Here is a 19,838-nt window from a genome sequence, read left to right on the forward strand (position 1 = left end):
GGATATTATCAAATGGAGCCATTTTCTTTTCAGAATGATGCCCCTTAATGAAAACGACCCCCCAAAAAAACTATTACAGGTGGTCAAACATTGACTGTGAAAATCTGTTTGTTTGTTTTTCTTTTTTGGTTTACTATAGGAAATGAATAACCTCCATAACTGATCTTAAGTAACAGTGTTAAATATGTGTTTTGTTATCTTGTGTGATGGAGAACAGGAAGGACCTGCAGCTGCTGGTGAGGTGGCAGACCACATCATAAATAGAAATTTAAACTGGCTGAAAAAGGCAAGCTGTTCATACAAACTGTTCAACAGAATAAAACGCAGACCCCAAAAGAGATTTGAGGTGCAAAAACCTCCAATCTCCTAATTCTGATATGAACTATATATGTACTTTTAAATATTCTTGTTCTTTTCTCATGGGTAAAAGTTTCATTACTGTATTTCTCATTATTTCCAGTGCGTTGTATGGGCACCGCATTATCACATGTGAGAGGGGCACAATATTTTGCAAATTAATACGATCTAACTCAACATTATAAATCACTTCTTGGGGAAAAAACAAAACATAACAATCTATGATATATAGATAAATCAAAAACTGTCATTAATACCAATGTAAAGACAGGGTTTGTGGCTGAGCTGTGGCACCACACCAATATTGAAGAGCCAGTGATTGTAGAGAACAAATTCAGACTAAACAGCACCCAAACACGTTCAGCTGCGACAGCAGGGCTGCGTGTTCCTGTCCTGACAAGAGTTTCTGAAAAATGGACAAATACAATCTGTGCGTTGCTGTGTCCCTTCTTGACCTTTTCACGGAGCCAAGATTGCAATTGTTAAAATATGAACGTGCTGCAGGTCTATTTCATCTCGACCCAGCCTTTCTGGAGCGATGAAACATCACCGCAGTGCATAGCTGCACAATTTGTTTGAGCTGAATAAATAAATAAATAAATAAATAAAAAATATATATAGCAGTATGTCTCCAAAACGGGTTGTAATTTATTCCTCACACGCGATTGGTCACAGATCGATGCGCGCTCACGGCGCTCGAAGGTGGCGCGCCCGTGCTTCTCGGAGCATCGTTTGGAGGAGAGGAGGAGGAGGAGGAGATAGATAGATACAGAGAGAGAGAGAGAGAGAGAGAGAGAGAGAGAGAGAGAGAGAGAGAGAGAGAGAGAGAGAGAGAGAGAGAGAGAGAGAGAGAGAGAGAGAGAGAGAGAGAGAGAGAGAGGAGAGACTGAGACACAGAGCTGTACCACACCAAGTGTCCGCCGAATGTCTGCCTCCTCACCCTGCCAATGAACACCCCTCGCATTCCTATGTCTGCCAGTTGACATCCTGAACGCGAACGGAGCAGGTTTCCACCCCGGTGAGGATCCAGGAGTCCGATAGCGGGGCTGCGTGTTTTTTCAGGTAAACCCCCCTCCTCCTCCTCATTCTCGCCTCTCGATCTCCCTCTCCTCCTCCTCCCTCTCCTCCTCCTCCTCCTCCTCCACCACCTCTTCCTCCTCCTCCTCCTCCCCCGGTGACCGATGTCGCTGTGTTTTCTGTATATTTACGTCCGTGATTAAGAGGAGGACGAAAAGGGAGGCGGACGGGTGTTTTGAGCGCGCCGTCGCTGTCCAAGGTGCTGAAGCGGACAGCTGCGTCTTGTGGTGAGGAAAAAAAAAAAGAAAAAAGAAAAGCCAACGGCCTCATGTTTTAGAGCAGGTTAAATGACTTCGCTGTTTGGTCGCTATGGGCTATTTAGTGTTGCAGACTGAGCCTCTCAAAGGATGTCGTGTTGGGTGTCGTAAAGAGGGAGAAATGAACGATGAGGCTGGAACGTGCATTGCGATCTCCGTTTGCATTTTGCACAGTCTTTGCACAATTTTTTTTATTTTTTTATTTTTGACTATGGCTGCTCTGCCCGAATGGATGTGTCTAAGCTGCATTGTAGAGTAAGCTCCCTCCTCCAGGGACGATGTGTTGTGTTTTCACAGCATTTACCAGCCGCCAGCGATCGGGGGTCTTCACCTCACTTTATCTTGACAATGCAATCTGCAAGAAGAGCCGCAATAGTGTCAACAAATATTGTTTCTATTTCTGAACACTGCATCAATCTAACAAAAAGAGCGGGGCCGTCCCGTGCAATACACACCACTGCTTTCCAACTTTCTTTATTTCTTTCCACTGGCTGTCCTTGTCAGGACATTCTGATATGTGAACACGTGTAACCAAACAGGAGCGCTACACAGCTGTTCCATGTGGAAATGACAAACATGTAAAACCATGATGCAAGGCCACAAGTTATGTAAATTGTTCTAATCTTGGGTGAAGGTAAAGGGGGCTCTATTGTTCCTCTAATGAACCCCCAAAAATCTCATTTCTTTCCATTATAGGAGCACCTGACATTTCCTGTGACAGATCTACTCACTGGATCATGGCACAGACCAACAGCAGTGGGCAGGGGACCAATGGGGTAGCGGATGAGTCCCCCAACATGATAGTGTACAGAAAGGTAAGGCAGCAGCTATTTTTAGCCTGACAGAGAGCGTGTGTGAGTGCGTGCGTGCGTGTGTGCATAAGAGGGGGGAGAGCCATGTGTCTCTCTTGCATCAATTCACTTGATGATGAGCTGTGCAACAGAAATTGCTAATACTAATGGAAAGGCAGTGTTGGTTTAGAGTAGTAATGCTACATCAGCTTGATGAGAGCTTGGAAAGAACATGCAATTCTCCGCACTACAGAACTGAACTGCCGACGGTTTGCGCACGCACGCACGCACGCAGGGACCACGCGCGCGCGCGCGCACACACACACACACACACACACACACAGACACAGTCGGTGACTAATAACATGCATGCACACATTTTCCAGTTATTTAATCAACTTTTTAAAGTGACTGACGTTGAGGGAAGTGAAATGGAGCCAAAGGTTTTTCAATCGCTGTTCATTACACTGCCAGTGGTTCACGTCTTCAATATTAAATATGATAGTGTAATGGTAGAAACACACTGCTGAGACGCCTTAGTCCTGCACTAAATTAACTAAAATGTTAATTTGCAGGGAAAACAACCCTGGCTTACGTTGTAGCTTCAGGTTCCAGTGCAATGTGCTTATTAATCTTGTTAAAATAGATGCAAGATACAAGCGTATTTGCACTGGCTTTGTTCTTCTAATCGTTTCTTTGCTCTGGATAAAAGCTCAGAACAGAGAATATTTTTTATTTTTTTTTTATTTTTTTAATAACATTTCCTGATCAATTCAATTGCAATATCTGGTGGTACATTAAAAACCACATCTAATGCAGGACTGTGACTTCTCCTTGACCATGAACTCATTAAACAGCGGTGACCACAGCAGTTGCACGTACATGAACATTTAATTTCTCCCTCAGATGCACCAATGTGATCTGGGATTGTTGTTGGGTTTTTTTTGTGTTTTTTTTAATCATGCTTGTGGATGACTCAAGCGTTGAGTGAAGCTCTTCATTTCATTCCTTTCAGCAAGAGCTCCTGTTCTATCCACGGCAGCTTCTGCACACCAGGAAGAGGATGCGCTTAGCATGATCTCATAGATTGACGGTCTTTTATAGCGCTCACAGCGTGTTAGGCAATATTATTGCCAGTGTGGGACAAGGCTTGCTGGAAGTGTTGTGATGTTTGTGGCAGAAAGAAGCGCTCGCTCTTTTATAAGTCACAATTTTCAAGATGTTCCCAAAGCAAGACAAGGAACTCATAAACTAGATTGTTCATTAAGTGGGCCGATATTGGGGACAATGAAGATGGATGAGTGCAACTAGTTTTGTTGGTTTAATTTTGGGGACAGAGGATGTATGTTGTTAAATTTAGTTTGAACACAGAGCATGGAAGCAAAATATGTAAAACCAGTTGCATCATGTTTAAGCTAATTAAATATTGAGTGGAGGTTTTTTTTTTAGCTATTCAATTACATGTGATGTCTCTTCCGTTCTCCTGCTATTGATCAGAAAGTCATGCTTTTTTGATTATGACCATGATAGATTTGAAAACACAAATGTAAATAAGCTGAAGACCTTGAGCCTGAACATATCTTCTCTTTGTGGCTGTTGTTGAGTCAACATTTTGGGGGCCAGAGTGTTTTTAGACTTTTTATTCTATCTATTTTTTTAATTCTGTAACATGCAGCAAAATTAACAAGTTCTTCAAGAAACATCTCACCACTTGACTTATGGCCACAGCTTGGCTTTGTACACTGACTGACCTAGATACACAGCAGAATGAAAGAGCATGGTGAAAGCAGCGAGGATTGAAATCATGTTTCTCAAGTGGGTTTTAACTCAAACTGCAAATTGAAGAGCTTTGCCTGTAGACGTGTGGACTCGGCCAGGATGTGCAGGTGCCCCAAATGCTTTTCAGTTCGAGATGAATTGGCAGAGGTTTTGCAACCCACACTGACACGGCTGCACTAAGACGAAGTAGATTCTCTTGTGAAAAAAAAAATTTTTTTTTGCTCTGTATGCCACTTGTACATCAGTATCACAACCACACAGTAAATCAACTCTCTGCATAAAATGCTGATAGTGAGCGACGAGCCACATCCGCTCGATAGTTGATGGATGTGCTAGTAGTAGAGGGAGGATTATGTAATTTGAGCAGAGGGTGTTTCATGGACGAGGACAGTAGATAGTGGTTTGATAGTCTTTCCAGAGGGAGCACAACTACATCCTTTCACTCTCTCGGTCTCTTGCTTTGCGGCCCAGCCACCCCACCATCCCTGTCATTAACGGCTAATGAAAATGGATGGGTGAGCCAAGGTGTTGACCTGGTTGCGGTGGAGAAGTGATGTGCAGTGATGACTACTTTCTTCAAGGGCACGCACACACGCACTTTGCTCGGGTGCATGCGTTGATGTAGTGAAAGCACAAGTAAACACACGGCGTATAAACCACTACACGTGCAGAACAACAGGTACAAATGCACACAGCTCGCTCCAAAACTGACGACAACAGCTGCTTTTAACCCAGAAAATGTCAACAACCACAAATCACAAGAGGACACAAGCATTAAGTCAAAACAGCTCCAGTTCATCCAGGATTGCCATTAGTATGTTCTATGGACGCGTTCAATAGTTATTAACTGTATGTATGAGGGTCTGTGTTATTACTCACCATCTGAAACCCTTTTGAATGTCTTGCTGCAGCCACATTAACCACACCAGTCTTATATCATGGAGTGTACCGGGGTTCACTCCACATGTGTGGTTTTTCTTTTTCATGCTTGCTCACATGTGTGCACCATAAATAATGCTCTGATGCATACGTGTGTGTGTGTGTGTGTGTGTGTGTGTGTGTGTGTGTGTGTGTGTGTGTGTGTGTGTGTGTGTGTGTGTGTGTGTGTGTGTGTGTGTGTGTGTGTGTGTGTGTGTGTGTGTGTGTGTGTGTGTGTGTGTGTGCTGTATGTAGGGCGAGTGTTGCTAAGAGAGAGGCCTGAATTTTTTATGCAAGTATAAAACAGCTCTGGTTCATCGTCTCTCAGCATGAGGAGGGAACATCTTCTCGCCACAGCTTGCGCTTTGTGTGTGTGTGTGTGTGTGTGTGTGTGTGTGTGTGTGTGTGTGTGTGTGTGTGTGTGTATGTGTGTAATTCTGCAAGGGTGTGTTGCTGTGTGTGCTATTTGAAATCAAATGAATAGTATGTCAGAACACAGAATGGAATACAGCGTAGATCAGAGTTTGATCATTGAGGGTCATAAAACCTTTTTCCGCACCACAACATGTGATGTAATCAAGTACATCTACAACAAACATTCATGAGAATTATGCCAACTAAATGGAAATGATTGATTCTATGTCTAAACTTTCAGTCAGCATGTATACACTTTATACTTTCACCTTGAAATAATCTCTTGAAATAATCTATAAAATAGTCATTTGAAGTAGTTTTGGTATCAACCTGGTTCAAACGTGATGAAAAAAATGTAATCTTACAATCATTTCTTTATTTTTGGAAAATAGCTGGTTAATGTGGCCACATTTAGCTTATTGAGTAACATGATCAGATTTTATGTCTGGTGTATATACTGTGGCCAGTTTCTTTTCCACTTTGGGTTTTATTTTGTCTCTCAAGTGTCGATAACAGCTGCTTCCTGTTTTATACATTACCTTTTTCATTAACTTTTTCACTCACACAAACAGAAACGTTTTTTTGCTAATGTAATAACAAAAAAGTTTGTGTTCACCAATTATTTATGTGGAAATGCAAATAATGTAATGTTCTGCAAATTACAAAAGTTTTATTGTTTCTTCTTCATGTCCCAGAAGATTTATTTGCAAAGGGAATAGTTTGGGTTACTTCAACTCAGAAGAAAATTAAATAAGCTCAATTGTGTCTCAAAGATTGCAGAGATTTCCATTAATCTCCAAGAAAATGGTATTCTCTGGACTTCATACAAGATGAAGAAACTGTTAAGAAATATTTTCCCAGTAAATTGGAGCCTCATCCTTTCTCTGTGGTGTAGTATCTGACAGCTGTGGCACCAGCCCACTCTTATTTACATTTGAACTGCCGATGGGGATCCAGTAATTGTTTATCCAGAAGCCAGTTTGGCTTCAGTATCTCTGTTGTAGCATTAATCTTATACTATTTGTTTATTTTTTTTCCCAATTGAGCACATTTAAAAAAAAAAGAAATATTCAGTCAATACAGAAAAAGGCTGTTTTACATTCTGCTGCTCACACAAACAATGCTGTGACTTTAGAGGAAATAACTAGTTAATGAATCTTTGTGACAGTAATGTAAAATTTTGCTGTATGTCTATAAATGCTAGTCCCTGATGAATATATGTACCACATTGTTCAATAATATCACTGATTTCATATGATTTCATATGACCACAGCTTATATGAGATGATGTGACAATAACCATACCTCAATTTATAAATTAATCTCCAGTGTAGTTGCACTACAGATTTTCTTTTGTCTAGCATGAGACATTGCTAGATACACACTCAATACAATATCCATACACCTACACAGTCATCGAGAACATTTTTTAAGTCAATTCATTTATCTTCACTTTTGATTTCGCTATCTCAGTGTCACGGGTTGCTGGAGGCAGAGCACACCTAGGACAGTGTTAACACTGGGAGACAGTCTCACAGTTATACCTGGAGGCATTTTAATGTCACCAATTAACCTCAAATACATGTTTTTAGACTGTGGGAGGAAAGTAGAGTACCTGGAGAAAACCCACGCTCATCCAGCGAGAACATGGAAACTTCAAAGAAAGGCCCCCAAGCCAACGCTCAAACCTGAGATGATAACATGACTGTGCAGCCCGAGTGAACATCACACACACACACACACACACACACACACACACACACACACACACACACACACACACACACACACACACACACACACACACACACACACACACACACACACACACACACACACACACACACACACACACACACACACACACACACACACACATATATACATACATACATACTGTATATGTCCATTAAAAAGTACAAAAAGAAGGTAACACAGAGCTTGTATTCAGCTCCTGCATGACTGAGGGCTACAAACTATATTGTCAAGGGTCTGGGGTAGGGTTTAGTGGTGCCTTCCAGTGATTTATTTATCCTACTTTGGAGGCTGAAAGCAACCTCCTTCATGCAAACACACAAAAAAACAAATTGTGATTTAGATTTTAAACCACTCTCAGTTCAAACTGACATTTGTATGTTGAATTAATCACCTAACAGCAGTCAGTGGTACAGTTAAAAGTGATTTTTTTTTAAAGCCCTGTGATAATTTTGGCATTCCCTCTGTTTTCAGCTTCAGGCTTCTTCTGTTCTTCACACTTTTGAAAATGGTGTTGATGGTGTGCCGTGAGATTAAAAAGCCATTCCCCACACTGACATGCAGTGATGAAGTCATGAACAAACAGAAATAACAAATAGGGCAGAGGTATTAGTGCATGTTATTGATTGTTGAAATGATTAAGTGGTTGTACACAAGAGATCATTTTGCAAGACCAAGACATTCCCTCCTTTGTATCGCTGCAACACAACAACTGAGTATCGTTGGATGACACTAACGCCCAGCCAGTACTCACACTCTTTTTCACTTTCCTCATGCCCTGTATCGCTTCTCGTAGAATTAATTAAATTCTGTTAAAATACAAGAACAAAACTTGAACTGTAAAAAGGTAAAAGATACACTATATTTATAACTTCAAAACATGTTTATATTCTTTAATATATCAGCTGTGGCCTCAGGTAGCAAATTAAAACATCAAAAGGAGGACTTCAGAGAGTTAATTCTCACATTCTTGTTTTAGGCTGCTACAAATTTAACATCGAGCTCATCTTTGCACACTCTGACTCTTTAGTTTAGGTGTAATCTGCATCTATTTAACCTGACTTATATCAGCCTGCCTGGGTATCAATACAATTTCCCAACCATCCTACATTATGAGTCATAAAGCAGAGGGGACTGAATACATTTTCAGCTTTTTCTCAGTTGAGAGCCAGATTGAAGGGTTCTTCTGCTGCCTGTCTCCCTCGGTCTACAAACAGAAGATCACTAAGACCGGGAGAAAGAGAGAAAAGGGGGTGGGGGGGGGGTTGAGGTGGGATGATCCATAATTGCTAGATCAGAGAGAAATCTTTGTGTGTGAAGTAGGGCTCTTTGTATGTCAGCTTGCCAGCCAGGCGATTTCTCTTCCTGTGTATGAAAACACGCATGTTCCTTTTTCCATACACTGACAAGGGAAAGTGTGGGTGTTTGGCAGACACTGTTTGAGGGAAAATTGGCATTCATGGCTTTGTGCGTTTCAAACAAATCCATTTTTCCTGTATTTGCTGACGTCAATACCTAAATGCTAATTAGAGGGGCAGGCATTAGCGACACGTGATGTAGTCAATAGAAATGTAACTGTGGGATCTCACTGTGCCATTGGAGATGTTCACAGTCCTCCGGGATTCAGACAATAAATGATTCATTATAACAAAATCTTAAGTGTTAAATTTGGCTCACCAAATGTCCTCTTTTCTTTTCTTTTTTAAAATGTATTCATGAAATGTTTGGTTTTCACAGTTTTACAAAAGACCATTGAGCATATATCTAAACTGGTGCATTGCAAACAATAGTTCAGCACTTTGTTATGTGATGTAGCAGACGTCAGAGCAGAATCACTTCTAACCTGCCCACAAAATGGATTTTTTTTAACTTGTGTCTTTGTGAAGCTACTGTTGGCTATCGGCTATATGAACAACAACAACAACAATTGTAATGTAATTTTGGACATTATTTCATATGTATGTATGTATGTATGTATGTATGTATGTATGTATGTATGTATGTATGTATGTATGTATGTATAAGAGCTATTGTTTGCTGTTGTTTTCTGTGCAGAAGTGGGATAATTCATTTCAATATTTGAGAAAAACAAATTTAAAATGCCAAAACATTCCAAAATTTCATAGACTTTTAAGTTGTTTTTGTATCTGGGTTAATTCCAGTAAGAAAGATTGTCTTTGGCATAGTAAGGCATGTTAAGTCACCTTAGTTGGGTTTGTGCCTTTGTTTATGGAAATATACAATTTTTTGTGCAGCTAAATGTTGCATCCACACAGAAGGGGAATTTTTTTTTACAATTACCATCTTTGTGTAACATTTTATTATATATAGAGACCACAAGTCATCATTTTTGATAATCAATGTATAGTCACTCTATAGATAAATCAATACAAGTACTTTTTAGTTTTGCACCAATAAAATCAATATTGGGATGGTTCATGAATAAAGTGTAAGCAAATAGCACAAAAGCCATTTCTCACTTTCATCTTATCATTGACATACATCTGAGGATTTACAGCTTTGTGTTCTTTGCCAGCTGTGCAACATTAGCGGTTCCTGAATTACTGAATCAGCTCGTTTGGGTTGCAAGCTGTAAACTATTTTGCCCTGAGTGCCAGAGGCATTTAAATGGCAACCACATTCACAGAGAACTGTTACCGCATTGTATTATTGTGCAATAATAAAACCACTTTGGGAAGAAATATAAAACCACATCCACCAGCCACTGCTCAATCAAACGAAACACTGGAGCCACAAAAAAAAAAAGAAATCAAACCAGCGCCCCGCTGTGGCAATAACCACAATGACACTGTGTCGTACAGATGTCTCACGGCTCCCTACAAATCATGAATATTGGCAGAAGCTGAACACCATGCACAGCATTGCTTCTGTTTTTCCTGTGAAAAACAGTTGAACACATTTGCGATGTGCATTTAACATGTAGAACTGCGCATACTTTTATGCGAGTATGAAGGGAATATTGATATAATAGTGCCGTTATGCTTCTCATCTCTTGACATGAAAGCACTTCTCTGATTTATTCAGTCGGTTTTCATTCCAATCATGCATATTCCCTTCAATACAGGGACTGCACAGTGGTGAAGTGGTAAGCACTCGCTTCTCACAGTGATATTATTACTGGGGCTATAATGGTGCTTTCCAATGTGGAGTTTCTATTTCTCCTCCATAAAAACAAAAACATGCTTTTGAAGTTAATTGTTGTCTCAAAAATAAGAGTGTGTATCTCCTTAACACTTGTTTTTCCTCTGTATGTATAGTATCTTAACTTTAAGCCGCATTGAGAACAGATGGAAAAACTGCATCCTCAATAAAACCATGGAACTGTTTGAATTATGTGTTAGTTAAATTTGTAAAATATTTGGCTTTACTTCCTATGTTAGCAAATGCACTCATTTTATGAACAAACTAGATCTCCACGAGGATATTTGTTCAGCTATACTTTACTCTGCCAAAACTTGAAAATATTCAGCAAAATATACTCTAAAAAGATACTGTATATTTTTAACTGTTGACAAAACTTAACAAACTGAAGACGAGGCTAAATGAAATCAATATGTTGTCTGACCACAGTCAGCCTTCAACATAACCACATTATTTATTACACATGTTGGGTTTGCTGTACCTATCAAATCTTATACAAATTGCGAAAGTTCCCCACTGTCTCCCGAGGGAGAACTCTTTTTTACAGACATGCAAGCAGAAAGTTGTCTGAAGTGAAAAGCAGGTTGTTGTTGTTTTTTTTCTTTTTTGCTCCTCAAATACCTAACCTTGATGTTTTTTTCACCTTTGAAAATTCAATATCTTGCCCAAAGCCAACAACAACACGTGTATAGCTTTCAGAAACACATAACACTCTGTCTCGTGGGAATAAATGGGTTAAAGTATGGTTTGTTTCAGGTGACGTGGCTCGAGGTGCTGAATAATCCTGACTGTCCATCATATGAAATGTGCACATTGTATGTGGCCATTCTAACCTAATCCCTGCATTTGCACTCAGCATGAGCAGAAAGAAAATACACTATATAAATAAAATAAAATATATTGTGGTCACTTTGTGGTCAAAATAGCTAAATCAAATATAGAAATTCATAAAAACAATAATGGAAAGTGATGGTTCTGTCAGCTCTATAAGACACTGAACAGATACTTCGGCTTGTCTTGCTCTAAGCTCTCCGCTTCTGTATATGTCTGCCACAGCTGGAGCCTTTACTCTTGTCTGTTGGGGTTACGTAACAGTCCAAGGAAGCTTGAGTATTAAGATAGCAGCTGACTCAGGCATAGGCTCTGTCTGGACATTTAATTCTTGCTCAACATTTAGCAAAAGATTATAGGAGTGTCATAGCCACAGTTGAGATTGAATCCTACTGTTGTATCTTGAACGATGCTCCTAATGAGAACAGAGACGAAGTGGTAGACTGAAAATGATGACGACAAACCAAACGGACAGTTTAGGCTTATCTGCAGTCTTTGCTGTATTCCTCTATATTTACCACACGCTGAGTGTGTTTCTGTCCATCCTTCCAACATATACACACACGTCCTTGTTCTCTCCTTGCTTATAACCTCGACCCTCCATCACTACAAACACCATCTGCATCTAAAACTGTGTCCATGCAGCCTGTGCTTCTGATGCCCTCACCAGTCGTTCCTGCTGAAAGCTCACTCCTTCCCACACACTGTCTGCAATGTATAAATTCCCACTTGCCTGCTTGTCTCCATGTCTTCATGTAGGAGACGTCGTGTCTACTTACACTTCATATCTTATCCACTTCTCAACTATCCTAGCTTCATCTTACATTTAGCTTATGGTGAGTGATCTCCTGTCATGTACTCAAGGACGAGAGAATGCATTTTCTTTGTTGCCTGCCGAAGCGTGCGTCAGATAAGTCAGTCAGTTTCGTGCGGAGTAGGTCCAATCTTAGTTGTGAATTTTTCATAAACGGACATCATATCCATTAAGTGAAACATGAACCATGACTCTAATTTCCCTTCATTTCCCTTCCCTTCTTTTCGTTTATTAGTAAATGTCAATGCTTGTTAAATCTCTGATTACACATCCACCAAAGGCTTCTGCAGAAGGAGGCTGAAATAATTGGAGGAATGGCGCTCTATAAAAAAAACAACTGTAAATTTCATGACGGCCTCAAATCATTGCAAAAGCTAAAATTATATTTGCACGTCAAGAGCCTTCAAAAGTAAACAGAAATAAGAAATCTCGTTATCTTCTCCGTGGAGCATTTCATGCATTACCACACTTCTCTTCTGTGTGTTTTGGCATCTCGAAGCAAAAAAAACCCCCAAAAAACAAAAGAAGTCTTTCTGCAAAATATCTCTCCACTTTTCTCTGTCAGTTCTCTCCCTCTGTCTGTGGAGACTCGTGAACACATTTTCTCTCAGTTCCAACTTTTTCATCCCAGTTTTCATCACTGTCTGTCTCTCGCGCTGGTGTTCACACTTTGCCCTCTCATTTCTGTCTCTTTTATCCCCTCCTCCCACTCTCATGCCCTCTTTTGTTCAGATTCAGGCCTTTGATGTTTCTCATCTCCTCATGCTATTCACCTAACTTTTTCTCTTTGTTTCTCTGCGTGACCCTGACATAGGTGCGCACTCTCGCTCCCTCCACAACCGTACAACATCCATCTACCTCCATCGTCCCCTCCTCTCACGTCCCTCGCCTCTCTTTGAAGTCATCACAGCACTAGTCGGAGCCTCTGCCACTCCAGTCAGCTTTTTCCTCACACAGAGAGAAAGAGGGGAATGTATTTAGACACTGCTGGAGTGCAGTCATCTCTCCTCCTGTGTGAAATGATTCACTTGTGACTCATGGCTTTATTGGGAACTCTCTCTAAACAAACAACCATTGGATGTGGCCTTTTCCATCCAAATTGCCTAGAACTGTAACTGAGAGTGTCCGTCTGATTGTCCCCCTGCAGCTTGGCGCTCCTCTCAAAAATGAGGAGTCCTCCTCCCAGAAGCAATCGCGTCTCAGTGATTAGCCTGCCATGACCGAGTGCCAATGCGCAAATCCAACCCCGGCAAATAATAAAAGTCAAACAGCAATTGTTCCAAAGGGTACATTTTCATATGTCTGAGATGCTCGCGTTTGTTCTGCCAGCCGACAGAGACGCACCTTTTGTTTGGAAGCCGAGAACATCCGACACAAACTCTCCCTCTCTCTCCGAGCTCGCAGGTTGCGGTGTGCTGAGCGGCTTCCACCTGCAACCTACTGAGGCTCACAGCTTCACACCATTAGTTCAGCTTAGCAAGCACAGCCATCCACAACACAGCCTAGTCTGTAAACCTCAGGCGCCATCTTGACTCAACCGGCTGCTGCTTTTTCTTTTTCTTGTCTTTCACTGCCAAAGTGTAGCAAAACAGTATCCTCCAAATAATACTTTACCTACGTTTCAAAAATTGTGTGTTGCTGTTTTTTTTTTTTTTTTAATCAATTGATTAAAACAACTATGAATAACATAACTGGCAAGGTGAGCAATGTTAGATTTAAATACAAGAGGTGAGCGATAATGTTTAATTAAAAATGTGTGGTTTAATTAACTCAACTCACTGGCAGTGTACTTAGCAGCCTGAACTATTTCAATATATTGTAATACTTGAAGGTGCTCGTCAAATAATTATGTCAGTTGTAAAACATTGGGAGGTAAATTAGGATCTGGGTGGAAGAAAATTGGCCTCATTAAATGAATTTAAACTATGTCTTGCTTGTTCATGCGGCTATGTAAAGTAGATGATTAATTACAGCAATTGGGTGTGGGAATGTCTAATAATATACACTTTTATAAATATCCCAGGCTGTGATATGAGCTGATTTGAGTCTCGCTGGCTGTATAGCAGCAATAATATTGCTCTGCAGAAACACCAGTCTTACATACTGTGAGATTCAATGAAATATTGGATGCATTAGTAAGAAATTATGTATGCATTTTCATATATTTGTAATCTATCTGACTTGAGGATGATTAAGCTCATGATTTAACTGCAAAAGTAGTCACTTTTTTAATCATCCTGAGAGGCATTTAGTTTCCTAACTTTTCTTTCTTTTCGTAAGGAAGCAAATGATGACTGTTCAGCATGACTATTCTCCAAAATAAAAAGGCAAGCATCAGTTTCATTATATCAGGAAGCTACATGGAGGAGCCTTAAAGTATTTTTTGCAGAGCATTGTAACTATTTCAAAAAGCGTAGCCTCTGTGGAACCAATATGTGAAATTTGTAACAATCATCTCATGCTTCCTGGTACTTCGACATGCTTCATACACGGCATTCTTGTGGACAACACTCTGTCGAGTGGCTGTGCTTTTTCCTGCCTGCTGTTTTGTTTCTGCTAAGGACATGCACATGCACACGCACACACACACACACACTTCTATTTGTATCCCCATGACAACCACATCAGCAGTCTGTCAAATGCCATCATCTCAAACACTTCAACATGTCCAGTACACCCCTTAGCTGACAAAGTCACAGTACATGAGTGTTTATGCATGCATGTGCTTGTTTCTATATAACTAAGTTGATCTATGCATGTGAGTGAGCAGTTGCAATTCTCTTTCAGAAGTGTTGCTCAGTCCATGAAAGCCTGCAGCGAGGCATCAGGCTTTTATTTAATCCAGCATTTGTTTTCTCCTCCCAACTCATAACTGCAAAAATCAAAGCGTTCAAAAAAGCTATCTGTGGCAGTAACTGAGTACCTTTTATGAAGTGCAGTAATTTTGCTGCCTAAATTGTATTTCTGACCATATTGTGGAATATTGCAACTGCGCTGTACCTCATATATCTGCCACCTGTTTCACAAGGTTACAATCTTATATGGATTGCCTATATTATGACTGTAGGCTATGTGCGTCATCAGCACGCGCACACATGCACACACGCACACACTTTATTGCGATTGTTTTAGGGAGACACTGATTCAACATACAGGAACTACATATATTGAATCCAGCAAAACACAAACTTCATTTCCCCAATAATACATCAGAATTTTAAGTAATTTTCCTTCTTTTTACTCTGTTATCTCTACTTTCACTTAATAAGAAAGGACCACCCCTGGTATCTAGAATATACTGTGTATCAGAGGCTCCATGTACTCTCTGCTCTGCCTATAAATCTAACTTGACGTTGTTAACAGTGTTCCTCATCTCCCAATAAAGCCCAGTCACAACTGGACAATATACATGCCCATGAAAAACCTGCGCTGGAGAAAAAGATAACATCTGTTGTCTAACCTTGAGCAGAATGAAAAGAGACAAGGTCGGGTTTTACAGTACAGTCGAACATGGTGGGAAGCGCGTCTCCATTCTTCGCAGCAGACTAATTTGATTAGTTGATATTTCCTTGCTTGTGTCAGCAGAGGCCCGAGAAGGAGATGGTATTGCAAGCAAGTGAGAGGATATGTCGGGGTGAGGATGTCAACATTTGATATTAATGAAAACATCTGGCACAAATCTGTGAGTTGAGGCAATCATTTTTTTTCCGGTGGGTCTATTCATAAAGTATGAATTCTTAAAATTGTGCTTAGCACAAAAGTTTCATATCATTGTGATTCTTTTATGTAGTACCATATCCAAATAGTCTGTGAGGAAGTTACACTTCATTTTAATACAGAAATGTAGATTTGCATGTCTATCTCAGGAATTAGCACAAAAATGGTGTCTACCTGACGGCAGTCGAATTCTGTCTATCGTTCTGAAAGGTTCAACAAACCCTATCATCCATCATCTTCATTGCGCCGTAGTTCAAGTGTCTCTTGCGTCAAACAGTCTGCCCTTATCGCTTTATTGTCTATCCTGCTTAGTGTGTCCTCTGAAGTGTGCACGTGTACGTGTCCTGTCAGACGCCCAGTCCTTGTCTTGTCACTGTTCTGCAGACGGGAGAAGGCAGAAGAATGTCAGCCTGCCAGTATCCAGCTGCTTCTCTCTTATTGGTATTCGGGGCACATACAGCCATCCTGAGTGTCTGTTGCACGTGCCAAGGAGGAATGTGGGAAATGAGGGGATGCAAAAGGGAGGAGGATAGGAGTGAGCGCACCCCCCCCCCCCCCCCCCCCCCCCCAATCATGTTTTCTGGACCTAAAAATAGACGGCATCCTTCTTTCTTTTCTATTCCCAGCCCTTCTCTGTTTCCACACCCAGCCTCCCTCCCCTGTTTCTCCTTCTCTGTTTTCCTCTCATCCCTTTTCTCTTCTTCCTTGTCTCTCTGTTCAGTCTACGTAAACAAACTCTCTGGTGACCAATGATAAGACTCCTCAAGTGCAATGCCAGACAGTTTGGACACTGCTAACAGGCTCACCTTGATGAAGGATTAACCATAGGGATGGATTTATTTACCACCACAGGGTTCCCATGGCCAGACTGCACAGTTTAATCATCAAAAATAAAAGTGTGATTATTAAATGTTCTAAGTACAAATCCCTTTAGTGTCAACAACTGCTGATTACTAATCACAAGTAAGAGCAGAAAAATCACAGCATGACCTTTTGCAGGCTGTGATTATCAAATTAAAAATTAGTATATGTACTTGTCTGCATGTGAGATCACTACTTTTTGGGGCATGTATGAACTTGAGCAGCATCAAACGAACTCCTGAGGTGCATTCCAGAGAACTTTATCTAAAACGCAAACAAAAGTCATGCAGCTTTCTTCTTCCTTTATCTCCTAATTTATGATAACATGCTGTTTGAGTGATGAAATCATGGTAGGTGGGCAGAAGGGATATGAGCTTTCAGTGGATTATGTTCTAGCACATGGCTAACCTTGGCTTAGTCATCGCGCCCACTGCCCGCCCACCAAGATGAGCGAGAGAGAGAGAGAGAGAGAGAGAAGAGAGAAGAGAGAAAGAAACAGAGTAAGGGTTGTAGTGAGAGTATGATACATAGATAGATACAGTACTTAGATAGAGACATAGATAAACAGTCGGAAAACGGTTGAACAAACAGCAGACAGAAGAAGGAAGAAGGTCAATCGCTTAGCATGAGATGTCAAAACTGAAGTGAAGTCGTTCCAAACAATGAAGAAACAAAAAAAACCAAAGTAATACAGGACAGATGAGTGTGTAAGCGTGGGATACTAAGCCCTGAATCAGCTATACGAGAGGAAAGCAAAAAATTACTTTTGTTACTCATCAGCAAATAAAAGTACAAGCAGTGTCACCTCTTCCTGACTCTTATTGTTGCTCCCGCCTAAAACCGATATTGCTCCTTCGACACCACCAAAACAAGATATGCATGGTTAAATCTTTCTAAAAGAGATAGAAGCAGTATAATGTGTGAGCAAACACACTGCACAACACCCCCCCCCCCCCCCCCCTCTTATTTTCAGTAAAAAAAAGCATAAACACAACATTGGAGTGCAGCATTATTATAGTCACAGCAATTGCTCACCCATTTTCACATCAGGGGCACAGAGAGCAACATTAACATTTCTGTGAGGTCGTGTTTCTGTCCACTTAACTCACAAAATTCAGATTTTAGCTTTGTCTCTTATCTGCCAGGGTAAATAATAAGGATAAATCTGGCTCATTACTTGCAAACTGCTCCATGATGCTCAACAACTTTGTTTTAAATTCCTTTACTGGACAGGTACTGTTTGCTTGAAGCTTGAAGGAGTGAACTGAAACAATATATTTGGAGGAAGTCAAACTAAACCTGAACATGACTAAAAGCCTAATGGGATTGTGGAGTCGGGTGACGATATTGTGACAAGCACATTGATGTTGGAATATATTTTATGATACACTGGACAATGTTCTGGTATCAAAACAAAGATGCTGTTTGCAGATTATGTTTTAGTGAGAATCACGTGTTATAAAGTACATACAACATTGTACCTTTCGTTAATTGGGCAACAATAAAAAGAAAGAAAACAACTGCTTTTGCTGAGAACGGCAACTCTGTGCCAAGGTAGCATGAGCATTGCCAGAATAGTAACTTTTGGATCGTTTGATGCCGAGCTAAAAGGTTTGTAATATCTTGAATGAGCCAACTACAATGATGACAAAATTAAAAGTTAATGTGGCTTTAATCTGCACTGGAACACAAGACTATACACTCATCCTTTGGGAATTTCATAATACTGTAAAATGTGCTGGAGTTGCATAAAGCATGAGATGGCACAAACATACTGGCTGGCACATTTGGAACAAGGATTGCATTAACCGCAGTGATGTCAACCGAGGACAAATGGCGGTGTGTTTTTTTCTTTCTTTTTATTCTATTTTCTTTTCTTTTCAGGGAGCGGGCCTCGCTGGGCGAGTATCTCTCATCCATGATTCAATGCTCGCCTCTTTTTTTGGTCGTCCCTTGTGGAGGGCAATGTTGAGGAGTCAGGGGAAATATTGAACATTCTTCTGCAGCCATTCACCAGGGAGGTTGAATCTCTTGGGGACGTGGGGAGAGTGGAGGCTGCAAGTTGTGTAAAAGGCTGTAGAAGTTGATGAATATACTGTGCTGGAGGGACATGGTGGATGCAAGTATCTGTCGGCAACCATCTGGAAAGCATTCTCGGTTATACAGTGACGGTGCCGTGTGTCCATCAAACCAACAGACAGAACAGCAATGACTTTTTCCGCCGTTTGCACAGGAATGTTTTACCAAGTTGTTTTTATCTGACTTCCAGACAGGAAGGAAGCAATAAAGAAGTAATGCATCACAATGGACATTTACCTTTACTGGCACTGCATTGAGATGAGGCATTATTGTTATCAGGAGAGCTGGCAGAAACCACTTCTCAATTGAGTAAATGTACAGATGCTAAAAATGGCTGAAAGCTGAATTATTGATTAAAGGTCCATATGTGAACCAAACTGTACAGGCCCAAGAAATGTACTGAAACTATCAAAGTAGAAAGTAGCCCTTTGAAGGACATTTCTGTCAGCCTTTTTTTGTTCTTGTTCTATGAAAACTTCAAACAGTTCTCTTAAATAAAGCCACGGACGGGGAATATCTTGCTGCTCTGAGACTTTTCTTTCTTCATTGCTATCTGGTCCACATTCAGTCACGGAGCTGCCAGTTCTCCCCGTCACAGACGTGACATTTTTAGCTTTTCAACGTGGTCAAGTTCACTTGCGTGTGACCCATCTTTCATATAGTTTTTGTCTTTTTATGTCCGTTCCTGATGCATGCAGGATAACTTCATGGGGGACTGAGTCGCACAAAAATATTTTTTTATACCACTTTATCCAACTTAGAGGACAAGCCACCAGATCAACACAAGATAACAGACAGAAACACATTTACATTATGATTTACGGTGAATTATACAGTCACAGATTCATCTCATGCTTTTGTTCTGTGGAAGGAAATCCACACATGATATGATAGAAAATGCATATTTTTCACATAACATGATCCCTGCAACACTATGTGCCCCCCCTAAAATGAAAAGAAACATAAAAAAAAAAAATGCAACTTTATCGTTGGACTATCTGGATTATATGCACCTGGAAGTAGTTT

At 40.6% G+C, this 19,838-nt stretch overlaps 1 protein-coding gene across 1 annotated transcript in view; it reads left to right on the plus strand.

Moving 5' to 3' along the window:
- Positions 1–2,395: 2,395 nt before the first annotated feature.
- The window catches only part of rgs7a (regulator of G protein signaling 7a), a gene marked incomplete at its 3' end in the record, with an annotated part of 50,227 nt that continues 32,784 nt past the window's right edge, over positions 2,396–19,838 (plus strand). The window contains exon 1 of the mRNA XM_080507452.1: positions 2,396–2,506. Within this exon, the coding sequence (XP_080363578.1) occupies positions 2,429–2,506 (78 nt within the window). The 5' untranslated portion in view covers positions 2,396–2,428. The remainder of the gene's footprint in view (positions 2,507–19,838) is intronic.

This window comes from Blennius ocellaris, assembly GCF_963422515.1.
Source record: "Blennius ocellaris genome assembly, chromosome: 13".
NCBI classification, from domain to species: Eukaryota; Metazoa; Chordata; class Actinopteri; order Blenniiformes; family Blenniidae; genus Blennius; species Blennius ocellaris.